The 17,768-nt window shown below is 45.8% G+C and overlaps 1 protein-coding gene across 2 annotated transcripts; it reads right to left on the bottom strand.

The window, feature by feature from the left end:
- Window positions 1–1,449: 1,449 nt before the first annotated feature.
- Window positions 1,450–17,282, bottom strand: LOC139312002 (zinc finger protein with KRAB and SCAN domains 1-like). 2 transcript variants are annotated; one of them, XM_070936518.1, is made up of 5 exons: window positions 17,208–17,276; window positions 10,424–10,574; window positions 8,178–9,351; window positions 6,027–6,288; window positions 1,450–3,139 (listed from the first exon to the last, which is right to left on the bottom strand). In XM_070936518.1, exons 3-5 carry the CDS (start codon window positions 8,952–8,954, stop codon window positions 2,457–2,459), a joined length of 1,722 nt encoding a protein of 573 aa, XP_070792619.1. In that variant the 5' UTR covers window positions 8,955–9,351; window positions 10,424–10,574; window positions 17,208–17,276; the 3' UTR covers window positions 1,450–2,456. The 2 variants fall into 2 exon arrangements, with proteins under 2 accessions (XP_070792619.1, XP_070792620.1); XM_070936519.1 differs by lacking the exon at window positions 10,424–10,574 and having other exon boundaries at window positions 17,208–17,282.
- Between the last annotated feature and the right edge of the window lie 486 nt (window positions 17,283–17,768).

The following is a 17,768-nucleotide window of genomic DNA, read 5'->3' on the forward strand; positions in this document are numbered from 1 at the left end:
TATGTCGCTGAGTTTTTTTTAATTATTATTTATTTATTGGTTCGATTTATATGCCGCCCTTCTCCGGAGACTCAGGGCAGCTTACAATGCATTAAGCAATAGCCTTAATACTTTTGTATATACCTGCTTAGTAGTCCCCAAAGCGGTGTTCTTTTTTATACAAAGTCAGCTTATTGCCCCCACAATCCGGGTCCTCATTTTACCTCAGGATGGAAGGCTGTCAACCTTGAGCCTGGTGAGATTTGAACTCGCAGTAATTGCAGGCAGCTGGTGCTATTTAACAGCACTTTAGCCCGCTGCACCACCAAGGCTCCTTGGTGCAGCACTTTGGACGCTGCACACATGTGCGAGCAGCGCCTGTGAGCGAATTGCTGTGTTTTGTAACGCCGCGTCCATGCGTGGATGGCGCACACGTGCTCACATTTTCGGTGCTAGGCGAACTGGTTGGAACAGTATGTCAAGCCCACCTCTGATTTTAGATCAGAAAATTATGGACCTTGTCCAGAGGTGGCTTCACATACTGTTCCAACCGGTTCACCCAGCACCGGAAATGTGACTGCATGCATGTGGCGCCAAACAACACGGCAATTTGCTCACGCGTGCCATCCGCACATGCGTACGGCGTCAAAAACACAGCGATATAGGACAGGATTGAGCCCGCAGGTCGCTACTACCGGTTTGCCCAAACCGGCTGAATACCACCTCTGGCCTTGTCATAATCTCCAGTTCCATTTTAAGCCTTTCTACCAGGGGTGGGTTCTAATTAATTAATTTTTAATTTTTTAATTTTTTTTATTTATATGCCACCCTTCTCCGGAGACTCAGGGCGGCTTACAATGCGCTAAGCAATAGCCTTCATCCTTTTGTATATTTATACAAAATCAGCTTATTGCCCCCACAATCTGGGTCCTCATTTCACCTACCTTAGAAAGGATGGAAGGCTGAGTCAACTTTGAGCCTGGCGAGATTCGAACCTGTAGTAATTGCAGGCAGCTGGTCTTAATAACAGGGTGCTTTAGACCACTGTACTACCAAGGCTCCTTACCTTTACTACCGGTTCACAGCGGGGCTGCGTACACACTTCCCTGCACATGCGCAGAAGCTTCTGTGCATGTGCAGAAGCGTTTTGGTGACATCGGGGTTGGTGGGCAGAGCCTCCCACCAGTTTTACTACCGGTTCTATAGAACTGGTGCGAACCGGGGGCAACCCGCCATTGCTTTCTACCCAGCACATTGGGGACAAAGTGAGTTTTTTTTAAAAAAATGAACAGACAAACAAGAAATGGACAAGGGAAGCCATGGTTCTTTTGCCTTCTGTTTCAACAGGAGGTCTAAAAATACTACATCCGGAATCAAGGCAACAAGATGGTTAATGTTCAGTTTACTGGATTTGAAGTGGAGGAAAAACCCTAATTTCTCAGCAAAAGCAGGGTAAAAACAAGGCTGGGAACTCTTTACATTAGAAAATATAAAGCTATCCTAACAAAAACAGCCATTTATTTCAAGATGCCCTTTACCACTGTAGAATCAAACAACGGTGCATTAAAAAAAAAAGGTAGAATCTGGAAAAACAAACAGCCCAACCCAACTGAGACTTGGGAGAGAAAGGTTAAATGTTTTCAGAAATCCAGCTTGACTTATGATCTCCCAGAAACGTGGGAGATTATTCCAGAGGTTTACAAGGATCTGCTCATGAAGTCAGAGCCACCACTTTTGAGGTCGGGATGAGACCTTTCTAAGATCCAGATGCGAAAACATTTGGCACACCTCAAAGCCTCAGCCTCAGTCCCTGCCCTCCCATCTGCAAAATGGGTATAAAAGGAATCTTATTTGAAGCAGCAGCTCGGTAAAAACTTTATTCCACCACCACCACCCACATCGCTATTTTAACTTTGCAAGCCTGTGTTTTGATTGTTGGAACCAACTTGGTTTTTCACTATTATTAGGCAATATATGTGTGTGTGTATATATATACGTGTATACAATAAATACAATAAATAAATTGTAACTGAGAAATGGAAAGACGAATAGAGCCTCTTGTGGTCATTTGAAGAGCTTACAATTTTCACCGCCTCCTTTTAATTACCGGAGAAGTAAATTGACCTTTATAGTATCTTCTTTTTAAGTGACTATGTAAACGCGGGTTGGTTATTCCTATTTTGCAGATGGGCAGATGCCACTTGCCCCAAAGCTGCACTCCTAATCCACCTGCAACAGATCAAGCTATCTGCTGCTTTCTCTCTTTTATAATCCGTAATCCCATGGACTCGGAAGCCCACAGCAATCCTTCCTATGGGCCTGAAGCTTTGCCTTATGCTTCCTTGCATAGATAAGATGGGCTGTCCTCCTAACACACTACGGACAGGGAGACATAGTGGGGTTTGCCAGGGTGGCAACTGGAAATGAAATGGGCCTTAAAAAAACCTACTTTTTTTTAAAGAGCGAGTTATGAGTCCTCAGTCCCACGTCTTCCTTTTGGTGCCCCTGCTGGGCCTGCCATCAAGACCACGGGAAGTGGCATCAGAGGTGGAAGGTTTTGGGGAGTCGGGTGCAGCAGCCTCGCTTGGTCCATCAGTGGGAGACGGCTCCAGGACTGGGTCACCGCTGCCACCAGGCAGAGCCACCGGAGCCACCGGGCAGGGAATAACTGGACCGGTTACCGGCTCGGAAGGCATGCCAGGGACATGGCCGGATGGTACTGGAGCTCCAGGCTCTGGAGGACCCCAGGGCGGGTTGCCGTACCCTGAGTAAGAGCTGTAGTTGGTGTGGGTGCTCTGGGCGGGTGACTTCTGACCCGTAAAGACCTCCGCGATGGCAGCCATGGCGGAGGTCTGCCTTCCCAGGAACTCCCCCAGGTCGCTGTGGGAGCGTTTAATGGCGTCGACCATCAGCTGCGCCGTGGCTCGATCCTGCCGCCGTTCCTGTTTGCGGTGCTGCCTTTCCTCCTGCCTGGCCCTGTCAAAGGCCTTCAGATCGTGACAGTGCAGGCCCCGCATGGCATCCAACAGCATGGAGGGGGCCCGGGAGGCCGACTCCACCAGCTGCATGCTGGTCTCCAAGCGCTGCTTCCGGTTCCTCATCCTCCGGTTCCTCATCCGTTCGGCATTGGTGAGGGGCCTCCGGAACTCCTGGATGGGCCCTGAGGGGGAAGGATGGGGTTTGGGATGGGGGAGGGAGGGAAAGAGGGAAGATGCAGAAGGCGAGCGGGGAGGAAAACAATTAGATTTTTGCTGGAGACTTGAGATTTACAGCCGTGGAAATTGTTCCTCTCTTAACCCCCACCCTAAAAGGAGGACCCGGTCTGTGGGGGCAATAAGCTGACTTTGTATAAAAAAAGAACACCGCTTGGGGGGGGCCAAAAGCCCTACTAAGCAGGTATATACAAAAGTATGAAGGCTATTGCTTAACGCATTGTAAGCCGCCCTGAGTCTCCAGAAAAGGGCGGCATATAAATCGAACCAATAAATAAATAAATAAATAAATAAATAAATAAATAAATAAATAAATAAATAAATAAATAAATAAATAAATAAATAAATAAATAAATAAATAAATAAATAAATAAATATTTAAAAAATTGCAATGTTGGCTTGTCTAGTTCAAAAGCCGAATACTAGGACACCTTGGAAGACGGCTGCCATGGTGGTGGTCTACCTTCCCAGGAGCTCCAAAACTTCTAGTATCAATATCTCCAAAGTGCTTTTTTTCCCCAAGAGGCAACTTTTTCTCTGAAGACGTTTCGCTTCTCATCCAAGAAGCTTCTTCAGCTCTGAAGATGAGAAGCGAAAGGTCTTCAAAGAAAAACCAGAAAGTCCAGTGGTCTCTTGAAAAAGGGAAAAAAAGCACCTTTGGGACAACCATGACCTGGGATGACTAAAAATCTCCATAGACCAGGAGTGTCAAACTCAAGGCCCACGGAGCCGCCCTGGAAACAGCGAAGGACCGGCCCACAGTGCCTCTGCCAGCGAAAAAGGTTTTCACTGGCAGAGTGCTCGGGCCACCACAGGCATGGGACATGTTGTTTTACAATACTGGCCAAAATTGTGGAAACCTTTTGGGAAAAGTGTATTTTTGAGGTTTGATGGCTAATAACACCACTTTTTATTTTTATTTTTTTTTTGAGTTTCAAGATAATTATATTCCACTGCTGGAATGGCCTAGGAATAGCCCAGACCTTAACTTAACCCAACTGAAAATCTATGGAGCCAACTAAAGAAACTTCGTTAGTCAGAATCGACCTAGCAATAAAACCCAGTTAATAGAAGCAAACATGAAATCTTGGTTTCACATTATAACAGCTGCTGAACTAAAAGACTTGGTTCACTCCATGGGAAGACATTGTAAGGCCGTCGTTCATGCTAAAGGTTACCCAACTAAATATTAACTGACGTGATCATTTTTGTGTATCTCGTTTTTTTCTATGGTGATAATTTTTGTATATCTTGTTTTTTCTACGTTTCACTTTTCTTCTTTATACTGTAACTGCTATTCTAACAGCAAATCCCTCATAAAAGTTACGGCATTAAATTCTTGATTAAATTCTCTTTCCATTGATATATAATTTTATGGTACTATTTCCAAAAAAATCACTGGAGAAGAGCCTAATGCTGGGAAAGATTGAGGGCAAAAGAAGAAGGGGACGACAGAGAACGAGGTGGCCGGATGGAGTCACTGAAGCAGTTGGCGTGAGCTTAAATGGACTCCAGAGGATAGTAGAGGACAGGAACGCCTGGAGGCACGTTGTCTGTGGGGTCGCGATGGGTGGGACATGACTTCGCAGCTAACAACAACAACTCCCCCCAAAAAGTGGTGTTATTAGCTGGTTTTAGAAAATACACTTTTCCCCAAAAGGTTTCCACAATTTTGGCCACTACTGTAGGTTTAGCCAACAGGGAGGGAGGGAGGGAGAAGCTTCCTTGAAACACAGAAAAAAGTGTGGCACATTGGAGAGAGATCTCACTTGAGCGTTGATTATTTTAACATGGTCAAAGATGTGGAAGTTTAGTTTAGTTTTATTTGATTTGTATACCGCCCTACTCCCAAAGGACTCAGGGCGGTGAACAGCCACAGGATAAAAAACATAAATACAAAATTTAAAACTGAATAAAATTGAATTAAACAATTTGGCCGAAGACAGATTTAAAACACCCCAATAAATTAAAAATGAATTAAAATTTACGTTTTAAAAAGGGAAAAAAGATTCTGTGAATCTTCACGAGTAGGCTGTTAAGCAACAAAAATGAGAAAATGGGATTCCTGCGTAAGATTTTGCACGATTTCAAGCTGAGGATATGAGAAAATGGCAAGAATCACTTCTCTGAGAAAGCAAATGGTAATCTTTGTAGGGGTGTTTTCATACTGAATATGGACGTACAGGTAGTCCTCGACTTAACGACCGCAGTGGAGCCCAAAACTTCTGTTGCTGAGTGAAACATTTGTTAAGTGAGTCGGTCCCCTTTTACGACTTTACTTGCCTCGGTGGTTAAGCGAATCGTTGCAGTCGTTAAATTAAGTCAAACGGTTGTTAAATGAATCTGGCTTCCCCACTGACTCCTGCTTGTCAGAAGGTCGCGAAAGGAGATCATGTGATCCCGGGACACTGCAACCGTCATAAATATGAGTCAGTTGCCAAGGGTCTGAATTTTGATCACGTGACCATGGGGATGCTACAACCGTCGTAAGTGTGAAAACCAGTTGTAAGTCATTTTTTTCAGGGTCTTTGAACCGTCACTAAACGGAACTGTTGTAAGTCGAGGGCTACCTGCAGTGGTTTCTTCCCTTTGAAGCCAAGATAGAAAACCACTTCTTAAAAAAGCTAATTTTCAAAGACTGATTGAGAAATGGATCTATTCAAAGACCCCAAAAAGGTTAATTTTCCTGTTTTAGCCACTCTTGCTGTCCTTTGGAAAGATGGGAGATCCAACCCCATGACTCTCAGCCGGCACAGAGATCAGCTGAGGGAAGTTATTGGGAAGTGGTGCCCCACCAGTAGAGGGAGCTCTGGCTCCGCTGGAAGATCAGCTTACCGTAAGGGCGGAGGGTGGCGCCATCATCTGCCACGGACTTCCTGCCGATCATCCTCTGCCGAGCATCTGCTGGCATTCGCTCCGCCACAATGGGATGGGGGGCCGGCTGTCCGATGGCAGGGTACTGGGACTGTGGTGCCAAGGGTGGGTACTGCATGGGCAGTGCCACCGTGGGGTAAGGGACCTGCTGTGTCATGGCAGGATACTGGACAGATAGTGGCCGGGTAGGGTTCAACATCAACTCCTCGAAGGACCACATCACCTGAAAATGGCAACAAGGAGGTTAATTCCGGCTTGTTTCTATCTTGGGGAAATGCTCTGAGGGATCTGGATTTTGTATCAATCAATCAGAATAGAGCTGGAAGGGACCTTGGAGGTCTTCTAGTCCAGCCCCGTTCAAACAGGAGACCCTATGCCAATTCAGACAAGTGTCTGTCCAGTCTCTTCTTAAACACCTCCAGTGATGAAGCACCCACAACTTCAGAAGGCAAAACTGTTCCACTGGTTGATTGTCCTCACTGTTAAGGAGTTTCTCCCTGGTTCTAGAATGTTTCTTTCCATGATTAGTTTCCCTCCGTTGCTTGTCTTGCCTTCTGATGCTTTGGAAAACAGAATCAATCAGAATAGAGCTGGAAGAGATCTTGGAGGTCTTCTAGTCCTATGTTCGAGATCACCTTCTGCCACCGATAGCCTCCCACCAGCCAATACGCTCCCACAGAGAGGGACTCCTCAGGGTGCCGTCGGTCAAACAATGTCGACTGGCGACCCCCAGGGGGAGAGCCTTCTCTGTGGGGGTACCTGCCCTCTGGAATGAGCTGCCCCCGGAGATTCGCATGATCCCCGACCTATGTACCTTTCGCCGTGCCCTTAAGACTCTATTGTTTCAACAGGCTGGGCTGGCTTAGAAAATGAATTTTAATTGGGTGTTTGTAGCTTTTAATATAAGGGCTAAATTTTTAATATATTTTAAACTGTTTTTAAATTTTATGGGTATATGTTGTTTTAGTATGTCTGTACACCGCCCTGAGTCCTTTGGGAGAAGGGCGGTATAAAAATTTAAATAAATAAATAAATAAATAAAAATAGTCCAACTCCCTGCTCAAGCAAGAGAGCCTATACCCGTGATGGCGAACCTATGGCACGCGTGCTTCTCTCCTTGATTAGTTTCCATCCGTTGTTCCTTGTCCTGCCTTCAGGTGCTTTGAAGAACAGCTTGACTCCCGCTTCGTTGTGGCAGCCCCTCAAATACTGAAATTCTGCTTCATGTCCCCCTAGTTCTTCTTTTCTCTAGACTAGTCAAATCCAAATCCTGTAACTGTTCTTCCTATGTTTTAAGTCTCCAGGCTTTTTAATCGTTGCTACATTCCTAGATGCTTGGTATAATAACTAAATAAAATATACACCAACTCTCTTCAATCCTCTTCACTTCCACAAATTAAATTTAATCCTGCTTTAAGATACAGGCAAGTCCTCGATTTACAACCGTAATGGTGCCTGCCATTTACGACTTCTTTTTGTGGTGGTTCTTAAGTGACTCTGTGGTTATTAACCAGGATCGTTATGCAAACCCATTGATCGCTATGGGGCATTTTGCTGAAAAACAGAAGCAAACGCCATCATAAATTGTGGACGCTGCAAATAGCCATAAGGGAGGCCAGTTGCCAAAAGGCCCAAAATGCAGTCATGTGTTGGGGGGTGTGGCCATTGGTACATCCAGAATCGGGCTGTACCTTTTGTGGTATCTGTCGTACGTTTCAATGGTTGCCGAGCAACCGGTCATAAATCAAGAACTACCTGCTAACGGTTAATAACTATATCTATTTTACTCCTGGCATCCCCTGTTCAGAGTTTCACTGCTTGTTGTGGTTTTGATATTTTACATCAGGGGCTCCCAATCACCCGGTCTGCGGATCAGCACCGGGCCACGGCATGCCAGAAACTGGGCCTCACAAACAAGCAAAGCCCCATCCATGGGATGCAGGCAGCATATTAAACCAGGGCCCCACCGATCCATGGAAAAACCTATCTCCACGGAAGCGGTCCCTGGTGCCCAAAAGGATGGGGGGGGGCTCTGTTTTACATCACCCTGTGATCTACCGAAGGAACAATGATGGTTAATGAGCAGGTGAACAATATGCCCATGTTGGTTACCTGTGTCTCTTTCCTTTGGGTCTCTCTCTGCTGCACCAGGAACTCTTCCGAAAAAGCCACTGCTTGGCTGCAGGTCTCCGGCCCCCGTTCCCGGACCCAGCTCTGCATCTCCTGGGGGAGGATGGTCAAGAATTGCTCCAGGATTAGCAACTCCAGGATCTGCTCCTTGGTGCGTCTCTCTGGCTGGAGCCACTCGTGGCAAAGCTCCTGCAGCTGCCTGCAGGCTTCGCGGGGGCCCTCAGCCACTTGGTAGCGATGCCGCCGGAAACGCTGGCGCCGGATCTCTACGCCGACCGTCCCTTCGTTCGGAGGCTCTTCCTTGAGGCCCCGGTAGGTCCTCCGTTCTCGGTGCTCCTGGCTGCTATAGACCGTTTGAGTCCCCCTGCTCAGGCTGGCCAGAGTCTGTCCTCCCCATCCTCCCGAGGGCCACGGGCTCGGGTTGGCCGGAGCCTCGTATGGGGCCTGGAAAGAGCTATTGTCCCACGTTAGGGGTTTGGGTAGAGCCGAGTTTCTCCACCCTGATGGAGAAAACTCCTGCCTCGGGGAAGCCCATTGATGGGGCGGGAGAAGTTCATCCGGCTCCTGTTTGACGTGGCGCGAAGCCTCTCCGGATAAGAACTCCCGCGTGGACCCGATCTGAAGGAAGCGCGAGACTCCGCCCCGCCCCATCTCTTGCACAGCCGTGTCCTCCATCTTCATGGCCGGCCGCGGGCTCGGCTCGGCAGCCCCCTGCAGCTGGAGGTGAAGGGCAGCTGTTTCTCCTCTCCCCGATGCCATTTTGTCCCCCGCAAGGGAGGCCGGCGTCTCACCTCGGGATGAGCGAGGTGAGGCCCTGGGGCCCTGGCAGGAAGGATGGCTGGCCCTGCCCAGTGGCCAGCGGGGAGTGCAGTGAGAACTGCAGGGCACTGAGAAGATTTTGCCTATGGGTTCCTTCTGGAAGGGAGGGGAGGGAGAGCAGCTCAGGCTCACCCACCCCCTCCGCCCTCTCAAAGCAGGAAAAGCAGTCGGACCCTGAACTCGAGGGTTGCCTTTTGGCCTTGCCCCTCGCCTTACAACAGAAGCAGCCAGGGCATCGATGGCTGGGTCAAAACAGATGGCATCGTTCCCAAGCAGGATATCATGATCATCATGAGAAGTAGCAGCGGCCCGTGGAGATTTCTGGCTCCCTAAAAACCTGAGAGACATAAAACATTGAAGAAAAGGCTTTTATTACTGCAGGATTTATTTCAGCTGCTTCCATCCTACCATTTCGGAAAAAGATAGACATGAGGATTGTTTGCACTATCTGGACTCTTGAAGGGTGAAATGTTTAGCAGGAACCAGTTAAAGCAGATGCAACTTTTAGCATGTTTGCCCCATGCTACTGCTCCCTGATTGTTCTGCCCCAGCTACGGACCCTAAAGAATGCAGCACACACAAAATCTATACAAAGCTTATTTTACTCAAATAACTCAGTATTTTTCAACCAAAGGCTGTTAATAAACTTCCTTAACAGCCTACAAGCATTTTAAGATAAGGTAATCACAGTCTTACTAGGGTTGGCAGAAAGCCCAGAAGCAAATTTTGCAGAGAATCCAGATGCGAAGGAGAGTGAACTAAAGTTGTTCCCTACAGCTTGCTGCAATCGGTGTTCCTCCTTAAATAGGCTAAGGGAGTGGCCAATTAGCCCCAAGCCTTACTCTCGAGGATACCTCCTCCTGAGGAGCCACTCCTGCCTTTTGGCAGCTCTGCGCACCGGTGCATCGAGAAGAGGCTCCTCCTCATTGTCCTCTTCACTTAAAGGAGCTTCTAGAGGTTCTGAAGGCCCTGGCTGAATCCCTGCCTCTGGCACCACATCTTCTCCTCACTGTCCGAACTCGAGCGCCAGCTGCACAGGCTGCTGGCACAGCACCACACCAGCCTCCTCGTTGTCGGAATCAGTTACAATCTGCACAGGCCACTGACGGGCCACAACACTGATCTTAAGGAAGATATAACAGAGTAACAGAGTTGGAAAGGACCAAAGTCTCCTGCTCAAGCAGGAAACTCTATACTATTCCAGACAAATGACTGTCAAGTCTTTAAACATTTAAAAATGCTGATTTAAACTAATGTTTGGTTTAAAAATAGTATTTTTCAACCCTATGTTGGCTACAGAATTAACAGAGGGATAGACCCAAGATCATGTGAAGTGTCAATACCATTGGAACATTCACTTAACGACTACTGCCACAGAGCCATAAAATCAGGTCAGTCGCGTGGATCACCTGTTTTTTTTTCACCATCAACTTTCAATCATGGGATCGAATCAAGATCACGTGAAGTGTTAATACCACTTTATAATGCCTTGGGGTAAGGCCACACTTGGAATACGGCATCCAGTTTTGGTCACCACGACGTAAAAAAGACGTTGAAATTCTAGAAAGAGTGCAGAGAAGAGCAACAAAGATGATTAGGGGGACTGGAGGCTAAAACATATGAAGAACGGTTGCTGGAATTGGGTATGTCTACTTCAGTGAAAAGAAGGACTGGGGTGAGATGATAGCAGTGTTCCAGTATTTGAGGGGCTGCCACAGACAAGAGGGAGTGAAGCTATTCTCCAAAGCACCTGAGGGCAGGACAAGAAGCAATGGGTGGAAACTAATCAAGGAGAGAAGCAACCTAGAACTAAGAAGACATTTCCTGACAATGAGAACAATTAATCAACTTGCCTCCATAAATTGTGGATGCTCCAATGCAGGAAGTTTTTAAGAAGAGATTGAACCAGGAAATGGTTTCCTGCCTGAGCAGGGGGTTGGACTAGAAGACCTCCAAGGTCCCTTCCAATTCTGTTATTCTATTCTATTTTACTATATAGGCCTGTCTTGATAAGCAAAACCCTACAAATGCTTACTTGAGGTCAGGAAAAATCTTCACCGTGTAGCCCAGGAAATAATAATAATAATAATAATAATTTTATTTCTATACCGCCCTTCTCCCGAAGGACTCAGGGCGGTGTACAGCCAATTTAAAAACACAAGACACAACAATAATTAAAAATTAAAATAATTAAATAGATTTGGCCGATTTAAAACCCCAAAAATTAAAATACCCCAATTTAAAATTATTATATTGACAGCCCTGCCTGGCGGAACAACAGGGTCTTCAGTGCGCAGCGGAACACCCAGAGGTCGGAGATCTTACGTATTTCCGGGGGCAGTTCATTCCACAGGGTTGGAGCCCTCACAGAGAAGGCCCTCCCCCTGGGTGTCGCCAGCCGACATAACTTGGCTGATGGCACCCTGAGGAGACCCTCTCTGTGGGAACGGACTGGTCGGTGGGAGGCTATTGGTGGCAGAAGACGGTCTCGAAGGTACCCGGGTCCTGTGCCATGAAGCGCTTTAAAGGTGGTAACCAACACCTTGAATCGCACCCGGAAGACCACTGGGAGCCAGTGCAGCTCGCGCAGGAGGGGTGTCACGCGGGCACAACGAGGTGCGCCCATAACCACCCGCGCGGCCGCATTCTGGACCAGCTGGAGCCTCCGAGTGCTCTTCAAGGGGAGCCCCATGTAGAGAGCATTACAATAGTCCAGCCGGGATTATTTCTCTCACCCTGGGGAGTCACAATGAAGATCAACTGCAGAAACAACTTGTGGAAAGGAGACAGGAAAAGTACGTACCCAAAGATGGCATAAAAAGTGTTAGTCATCACCTTTAAAGCGCTCCATGGCTTAGGACCTGGGTACCTACGAGACCGTCTTTTGCCACCAATAGCCTCCCACCGACCAGTTCGTTCTCACAGGGAGGGACTACTCAGGGTACCGTCAGTCAAATTATGCCGACTGGCGACTCCCAGGGGGAGGGCCTTCTCTGTGAGGGCTCCAACCCTTTGGAATGAACTGCCCCCGGAGATACGAAATATCCCTGATCTCCGTGCTTTCTGCCGTGCCCTCAAAACCCTGATGTTCCAACAGGCGGGGCTAAACATATGAACATGTGAATGTTTTTAAAATGTTATCTAATTTTAGGTTCTATTTAATTGGGCCAAACTATATTATAATAATAATTTTAATTAGCAATTTTATAATGTTTGTGTATCTATATTTTTCTTGACTGTACACCGCCTTGAGTCCTACGGGAGAAAGGCAGTATAGAAATATAATATAATATAATATAATATAATATAATATAATATAATATAATATAATATAATTAATATAATATAATATAATATAATATAATATAATATAATATAATATAATATAATATAATATAATATAATATAATATAATATAATATAATATAATATAATAAATAAATAAATAAAACAAAAGGAAATTGTGGCAGGAAGCAGATGTTATCAGGAAGGAGAGTAGCAGAGGGTGCCAGATGGCGGTTAACCCCATAAGAAAGAATGACTGGGGTGGGTGCCAAAACAGAATGGAAGAGACCTTGGAGGTCTTCTAGTCCAACCACGTGTTCAAGCAGGAGACCATATATCACTACAGGAAAACGGTTGTCCAATCTCTTCTTAAAAGCCTCCAGTGATGGAGCACCCCCAACTTCTAAAGGCAAGCTGTTCCATTGATTAATTGTTCAGACAGGAAATATCTCCTTAATTCTAGGTTACTTCTCTCTTTGATAAGTTTCCATCTATTAGTATTCGTCTTGCCCTCAGGGGCTTTGGAGAATAGCTTGACTCCCTCTTCTTTGTGATAACCGCTCACATACAGGTAGTCCTTGACTTACAACAGTTCATTTAGTGACTGTTCAAAGTTACAACCACACTGAAAAAAGTGACTTAGGACCATTTTTCCCACTTTGTTAGCATCAGTGGTGGGTTCCTCCCGGTTCGGTCCAGTTCGGCCGAGTCGGTAGCGGTGACGATATGACGTCACCGAACCGGTTCTCCCCCCCGCCCTCCCACCCCCCCCACGTTATTCTTACCTTTTATTTGGTCCCACCCCCAATCTATTGCTGCCTCCTGAGTCCCAGCTGATGACTAGAGGGGAAAAAACTGTTTCAACTCTTGCCGCGGGGCTTCAAAGGGCTGTCCTACAGCTGATCAGTGTTAAAAGCAAACAAATGAGTCGGGTCGTAAGTGCGAGGACTGGTCGTAAATGCAAGGACTGGTTGTAAGTGCGAGGACCTTCCAGAAATGACTCTGACCAGCTAGCCACGCCCACCTAGTCACATGACCTCCAAGCAACACCCACAAAATAAGCCACGCCCACAGAACAGGTAGTAAAAAAATTTAGAACCCACCCCTGGTTAGCATCCCCATGATCATGGGATCAAAATTCAGAGGCTTGGCAACTGGTTCATACTTATGACCGTTGCTGTGTCCCAAGGTCAGGGGATCTTGTAACCTTTTCACATGTAAAGTCAATGGGGAAGTCAGATTCAATCAACTGCAGTGATTCGCTTAACAACTGTGGCAAGGAAGGTCGTAAAATGGAGCAAAATTCAATTAACTGCCTTGCTTAGCAACAGAAATTTTGACCTCATTTGTGGTCATAAATCAAAGACTACCTGCATTCGAAGAACACTATCATATGATTTAGCCCCCAATCCCCTAATCATCTTTGTTGCTCTTGTCTGCACTCTAGTTCCTAGAGTCTCAACATCTTTTTGGCTGTGGTGACCAAAACCGAATGCAGTATTCCAAATGTGGCTTTACCAAAACAGTATAAAACAGGAGTAACACTTCCCATGATAGCACTTAGACTTATATACCGCTTCACAGTGTTTTTACAGCCCTCTCTAAGCGGTTTACAGAGTCAGCCTATTGCCCCCAACAATCTGGCTCCTTATTTTACCCACCTCGTAAGGATGAAAGGCTGAGATTTGAACTGCCAAACTTCAGTAGTAGCCTGCAGTACTGCATTTTAACCACTGCGCCACCATGGCTACTACAGTAGAACCTCTGGTCACGACAGTGGTGGGTTTCAAAAAATTTTACTACCGATTCTGTGGGTGTGGCTTGGTAGGCGTGCTGTGGCTTGGTGGGCGTGGCTTGGTGGGCATGGCAGGAAAGGATACTGTAAAATCTCCATTCCCTCCCCATTCCAGGGAAAGGACACTGCAAAATCCCCATTTTCTCTTGATCAGCTGGGACTTGGGAGGCAGAGAATAGATGGGGAAGGGGCCAATCAGAATTTTTACTACCTGTTTTCCGAACTACTCAAAATTTCCACTACCGGTTCTCCAGAACTGGTCAGAATCTGCTGAAACCCACCTCGGGGTCACGACCATAATTCGTTCCATAACTTTGGTCACAACCCGATTTGGTCGTGACCTGAACCTAACCAAAATTAATGCAGCGGCCACACGTTGGCGCTTACAAAAAAATCCAATTTGGTCGTGGTCAGAAGCGTTCATGACCAGAGGTTCTACTGTATCTGATTTTGATACTATCTCTGTTGATGCAGCCTAAGCTTTTTTGGCAGCTGCAACACACTGCTGGCTCATATTTAAGTGGTTGTCCACTAGGACTTCTAGATCTCTCTAACAATTACTGCTGTTGAACTAGTAATTCCTATTCTATATCAGGGCAATTGGTTTTTCTTGCCACCTGTGTTCAAGTCTGTCAAGATTTTTTTTTAGATCTTGGGCTCTTTCCCCCCCAGCTTGATATCATCTACAAAGTTGATAAATAACCCTTCTATTGCTTCATCTAAACCATTTATGAAGCTGTTGAAGAGTCCTGGGACTAAGACAGAACCCTGGGGTATCCCACTGCCTACTCACAGAAATGGAGAAAAAAGAGCAACAGAAATCCTGAAGTATTTCTGCAAAGTGGAAGAAGCAACTGTAAAGAAATAGTGCTTTCTCCTTATTCAGCTGCTAAGTGGCTTTAGGCAATAGCATCATTGCATAATCTTGATGTTGGTCTATGCAAGCAAACTTAACGTTATCTTGCCTTTCCTTTGTACCTCACATATTTCCTTTGTACCTCACATATTTCCTTTGTACCTCACATATTATTCTTGTCACCCAACCACTTCTGCTTTTATTATGTTGCTCGTGTGACAGTGTGCTAAAACCGGCCAGCCTACCAACAGACGAAGATACAGCAGGCCGGGCGGCAATGTCTTTTATTGGTATATTCTGCATTTTATCTATTTTTTATTTATTTTTTTACTGTAAGCCACCTAGAGTCTCGTATGTGAGATGAGCGTCTCTATAAAACAAATTTATTTATTCATGCATTCAGTTTGTATGTCTCCCACCTCAGCAAGGGACTCTGGGCAGTGAACAATCTGCAAATTGATTCCCATCATAAAGTCCCAAAAGAAAAAAATAAAAATTAAAGTACACAGCAGCCAAAGAGGATCGTCATCGTCATTTCTTCTAATAAAGAATTTATTCTAATTCTATTCTATTGTTATGCTACCGGTAGTCCTCGACTTACAGTAGTTCACTTAGTTAACAAACGGCACTGAAAAAAGTTACTTATGACCATTTTTCACACTTAAGACCACTGCAGCATCCCCTTGGTCACATGATTTACATACGGATGCTTGACAACTGATTCGCATTTACGACTGTCGCAGTGTCCTGAGGTCATGTGATCACCTTTTGCGACCTTCTGTCAAGCAAAGTCAATGGAGAAGCCAGTTTCACTTAACAGTGGTGCTACTAATTTAACAACTGCGGTACCTAATTCAATTAACAAACATGGCAAGAAAAGTCGTGAAACGGGGCAAAATTATACTTAAATTTCTCACTTAGCAACATAAATTCTGAGTTCAATTGTGGTCGTAAGTTGAAGACTATCTGTATAGAGCCGCAGTGGCGCAGTGGTTAAGAGTGCAGTACTGCAGGCTGCTTCTGCTGATCACCGGCTGCCAGCAGTTTGACAGATCAAATCTCACCAGGCTCAAGGTTGACAGCCTTCCATCCATCCGAGGTGGGTAAAATGAGGACCCAGATTGTAGAAGGCAATAGGCTAACTCTGTAAACTGCTTAGAGAGGGCTGTAAAGCACTGTGAAGCTGTATATAAATCTAAGTGCTATTGCTATTCTATTGCTATGATACTGCTGTTCTCTTCTATTGCTATTGCTACTCTATTGCTATGCTATTCTATTGTTTTTAAATCTACTGCTATGCTATTTCTAGTCTATTCCTATTCTATTGCTATTTATATTGCTATCTATCTATTGCTATTCTATTCCTATTTTATTGCTACTCTATTGCTATTCTATTGCTATTGTTATGTTGTTCTATTGCTATGCTATTCCTATTCTATTGCTATTTATATTGCTATCTATCTATTGCTATTCTATTCCTATTTTATTGCTCCTCTATTGCTATTCTATTGCTATTGTTATGCTGTTCGATTGCTATGCTATTCCTATTCTATTGCTATTTCTATTTCTATCTATTGCTATTCTATTCCTATTTTATTGCTACTCGATTGCTATTCTATTGCTATTGTTATGCTGTTCGATTGCTATGCTATTTCTATTCTATTGCTATTTCTATTTCTATCTATTGCTATTCTATTCCTATTTTATTGCTACTCTATTGCTATTGTTATGCTGTTCGATTGCTATGCTCTTCCTATTCTATTGCTATTTATATTGCTATTCCATTCCCTATCCCTATTCTGTTCTATGCATCAGTGACGTTCTGTCCTAATGTAGCTGTTACAATAACAGCAGTCCTGAATTACACGAGATTGGTTTCTTAACCTGGTCTACTGCTGTAGTGGAAACCCAACCATTTGCAGCACTAATGGGGGGTGGGGAGGGAATCACTCCCAGCAAAGTATTTGAAGAAGGGGTCACTAGGGTGGGACTTTCTTTCTTTGGAGTGTGGGGCGATCCTCACTCCTTTCAATACGCGCCCACCTCAGCCGGCGCCCTGTCAGGATTGGGGAAGGGAGGGGATTGCTGGACTACAAAACCCATCACCTCCAGTTAGCGGGGCTGGGAAGGATGGGCTCTGCATCCTATAGAATTGGAATGCACTGGATTTTTTTTGGGGGGGGAAGCTCCCCCACCCCTTCGCTGCAGGCCCGTCCCGCCCAGTCTCCTCCCGTTTCGCCGCCTCGCCGAAACTCACCGTCTGCCAAGCGGAGGACCCGCCAACGGGCCGCCCCTCCCCCCCTCCTCCTCCAGCGCCCGACTTCAGACAATCCGACAGGCTTTGGCGGCTGCCACTTCCTCCCAGCAGGAGAGGAACGGACAGGAAAGGGAAATGCGCGCCGCCGCCGCCGCTCCCGCTTCCGGGCTGCTCTAGGCGACGACACTTTGTGGTTTTAACTCTTTCAAAAGGTACCTTACAACAGAATAAGGCAGTTGGGAAGTTCTAGGACAGAGGTCTTCAAACTTGACCGCTTTAAGACTTGTGGACTTCAACTCCCACAATTCTCCAGCCAGCTATGCTGGCTAGAGAATTCTGGGAGTTGAAGTCCACTAGTCTTAAAGCTGTCAAGTTTGAAGACCTCTGTTCTAGGATTAGGTGAAGGAAAGAGGGGAATTGCTTTTAATTGCTTCCCCTCATCCCACTTTAAATTTTCTTTTAAATTCCCGGATATATCCCTGCCTGCTTTAATTTTATGGGTGAAAATGTTGCATAGGTTGCTTTTCTGACCTCAGGTTGAGAAACCATTTGCTTTGCACT

The sequence above is a fragment of the Pituophis catenifer genome, unplaced genomic scaffold (assembly GCF_029215685.1).
Source record: "Pituophis catenifer annectens isolate HBS135680 unplaced genomic scaffold, rPitCat1.0.hap2 SCAF_2, whole genome shotgun sequence".
Lineage (NCBI taxonomy): Eukaryota > Metazoa > Chordata > Lepidosauria > Squamata > Colubridae > Pituophis > Pituophis catenifer.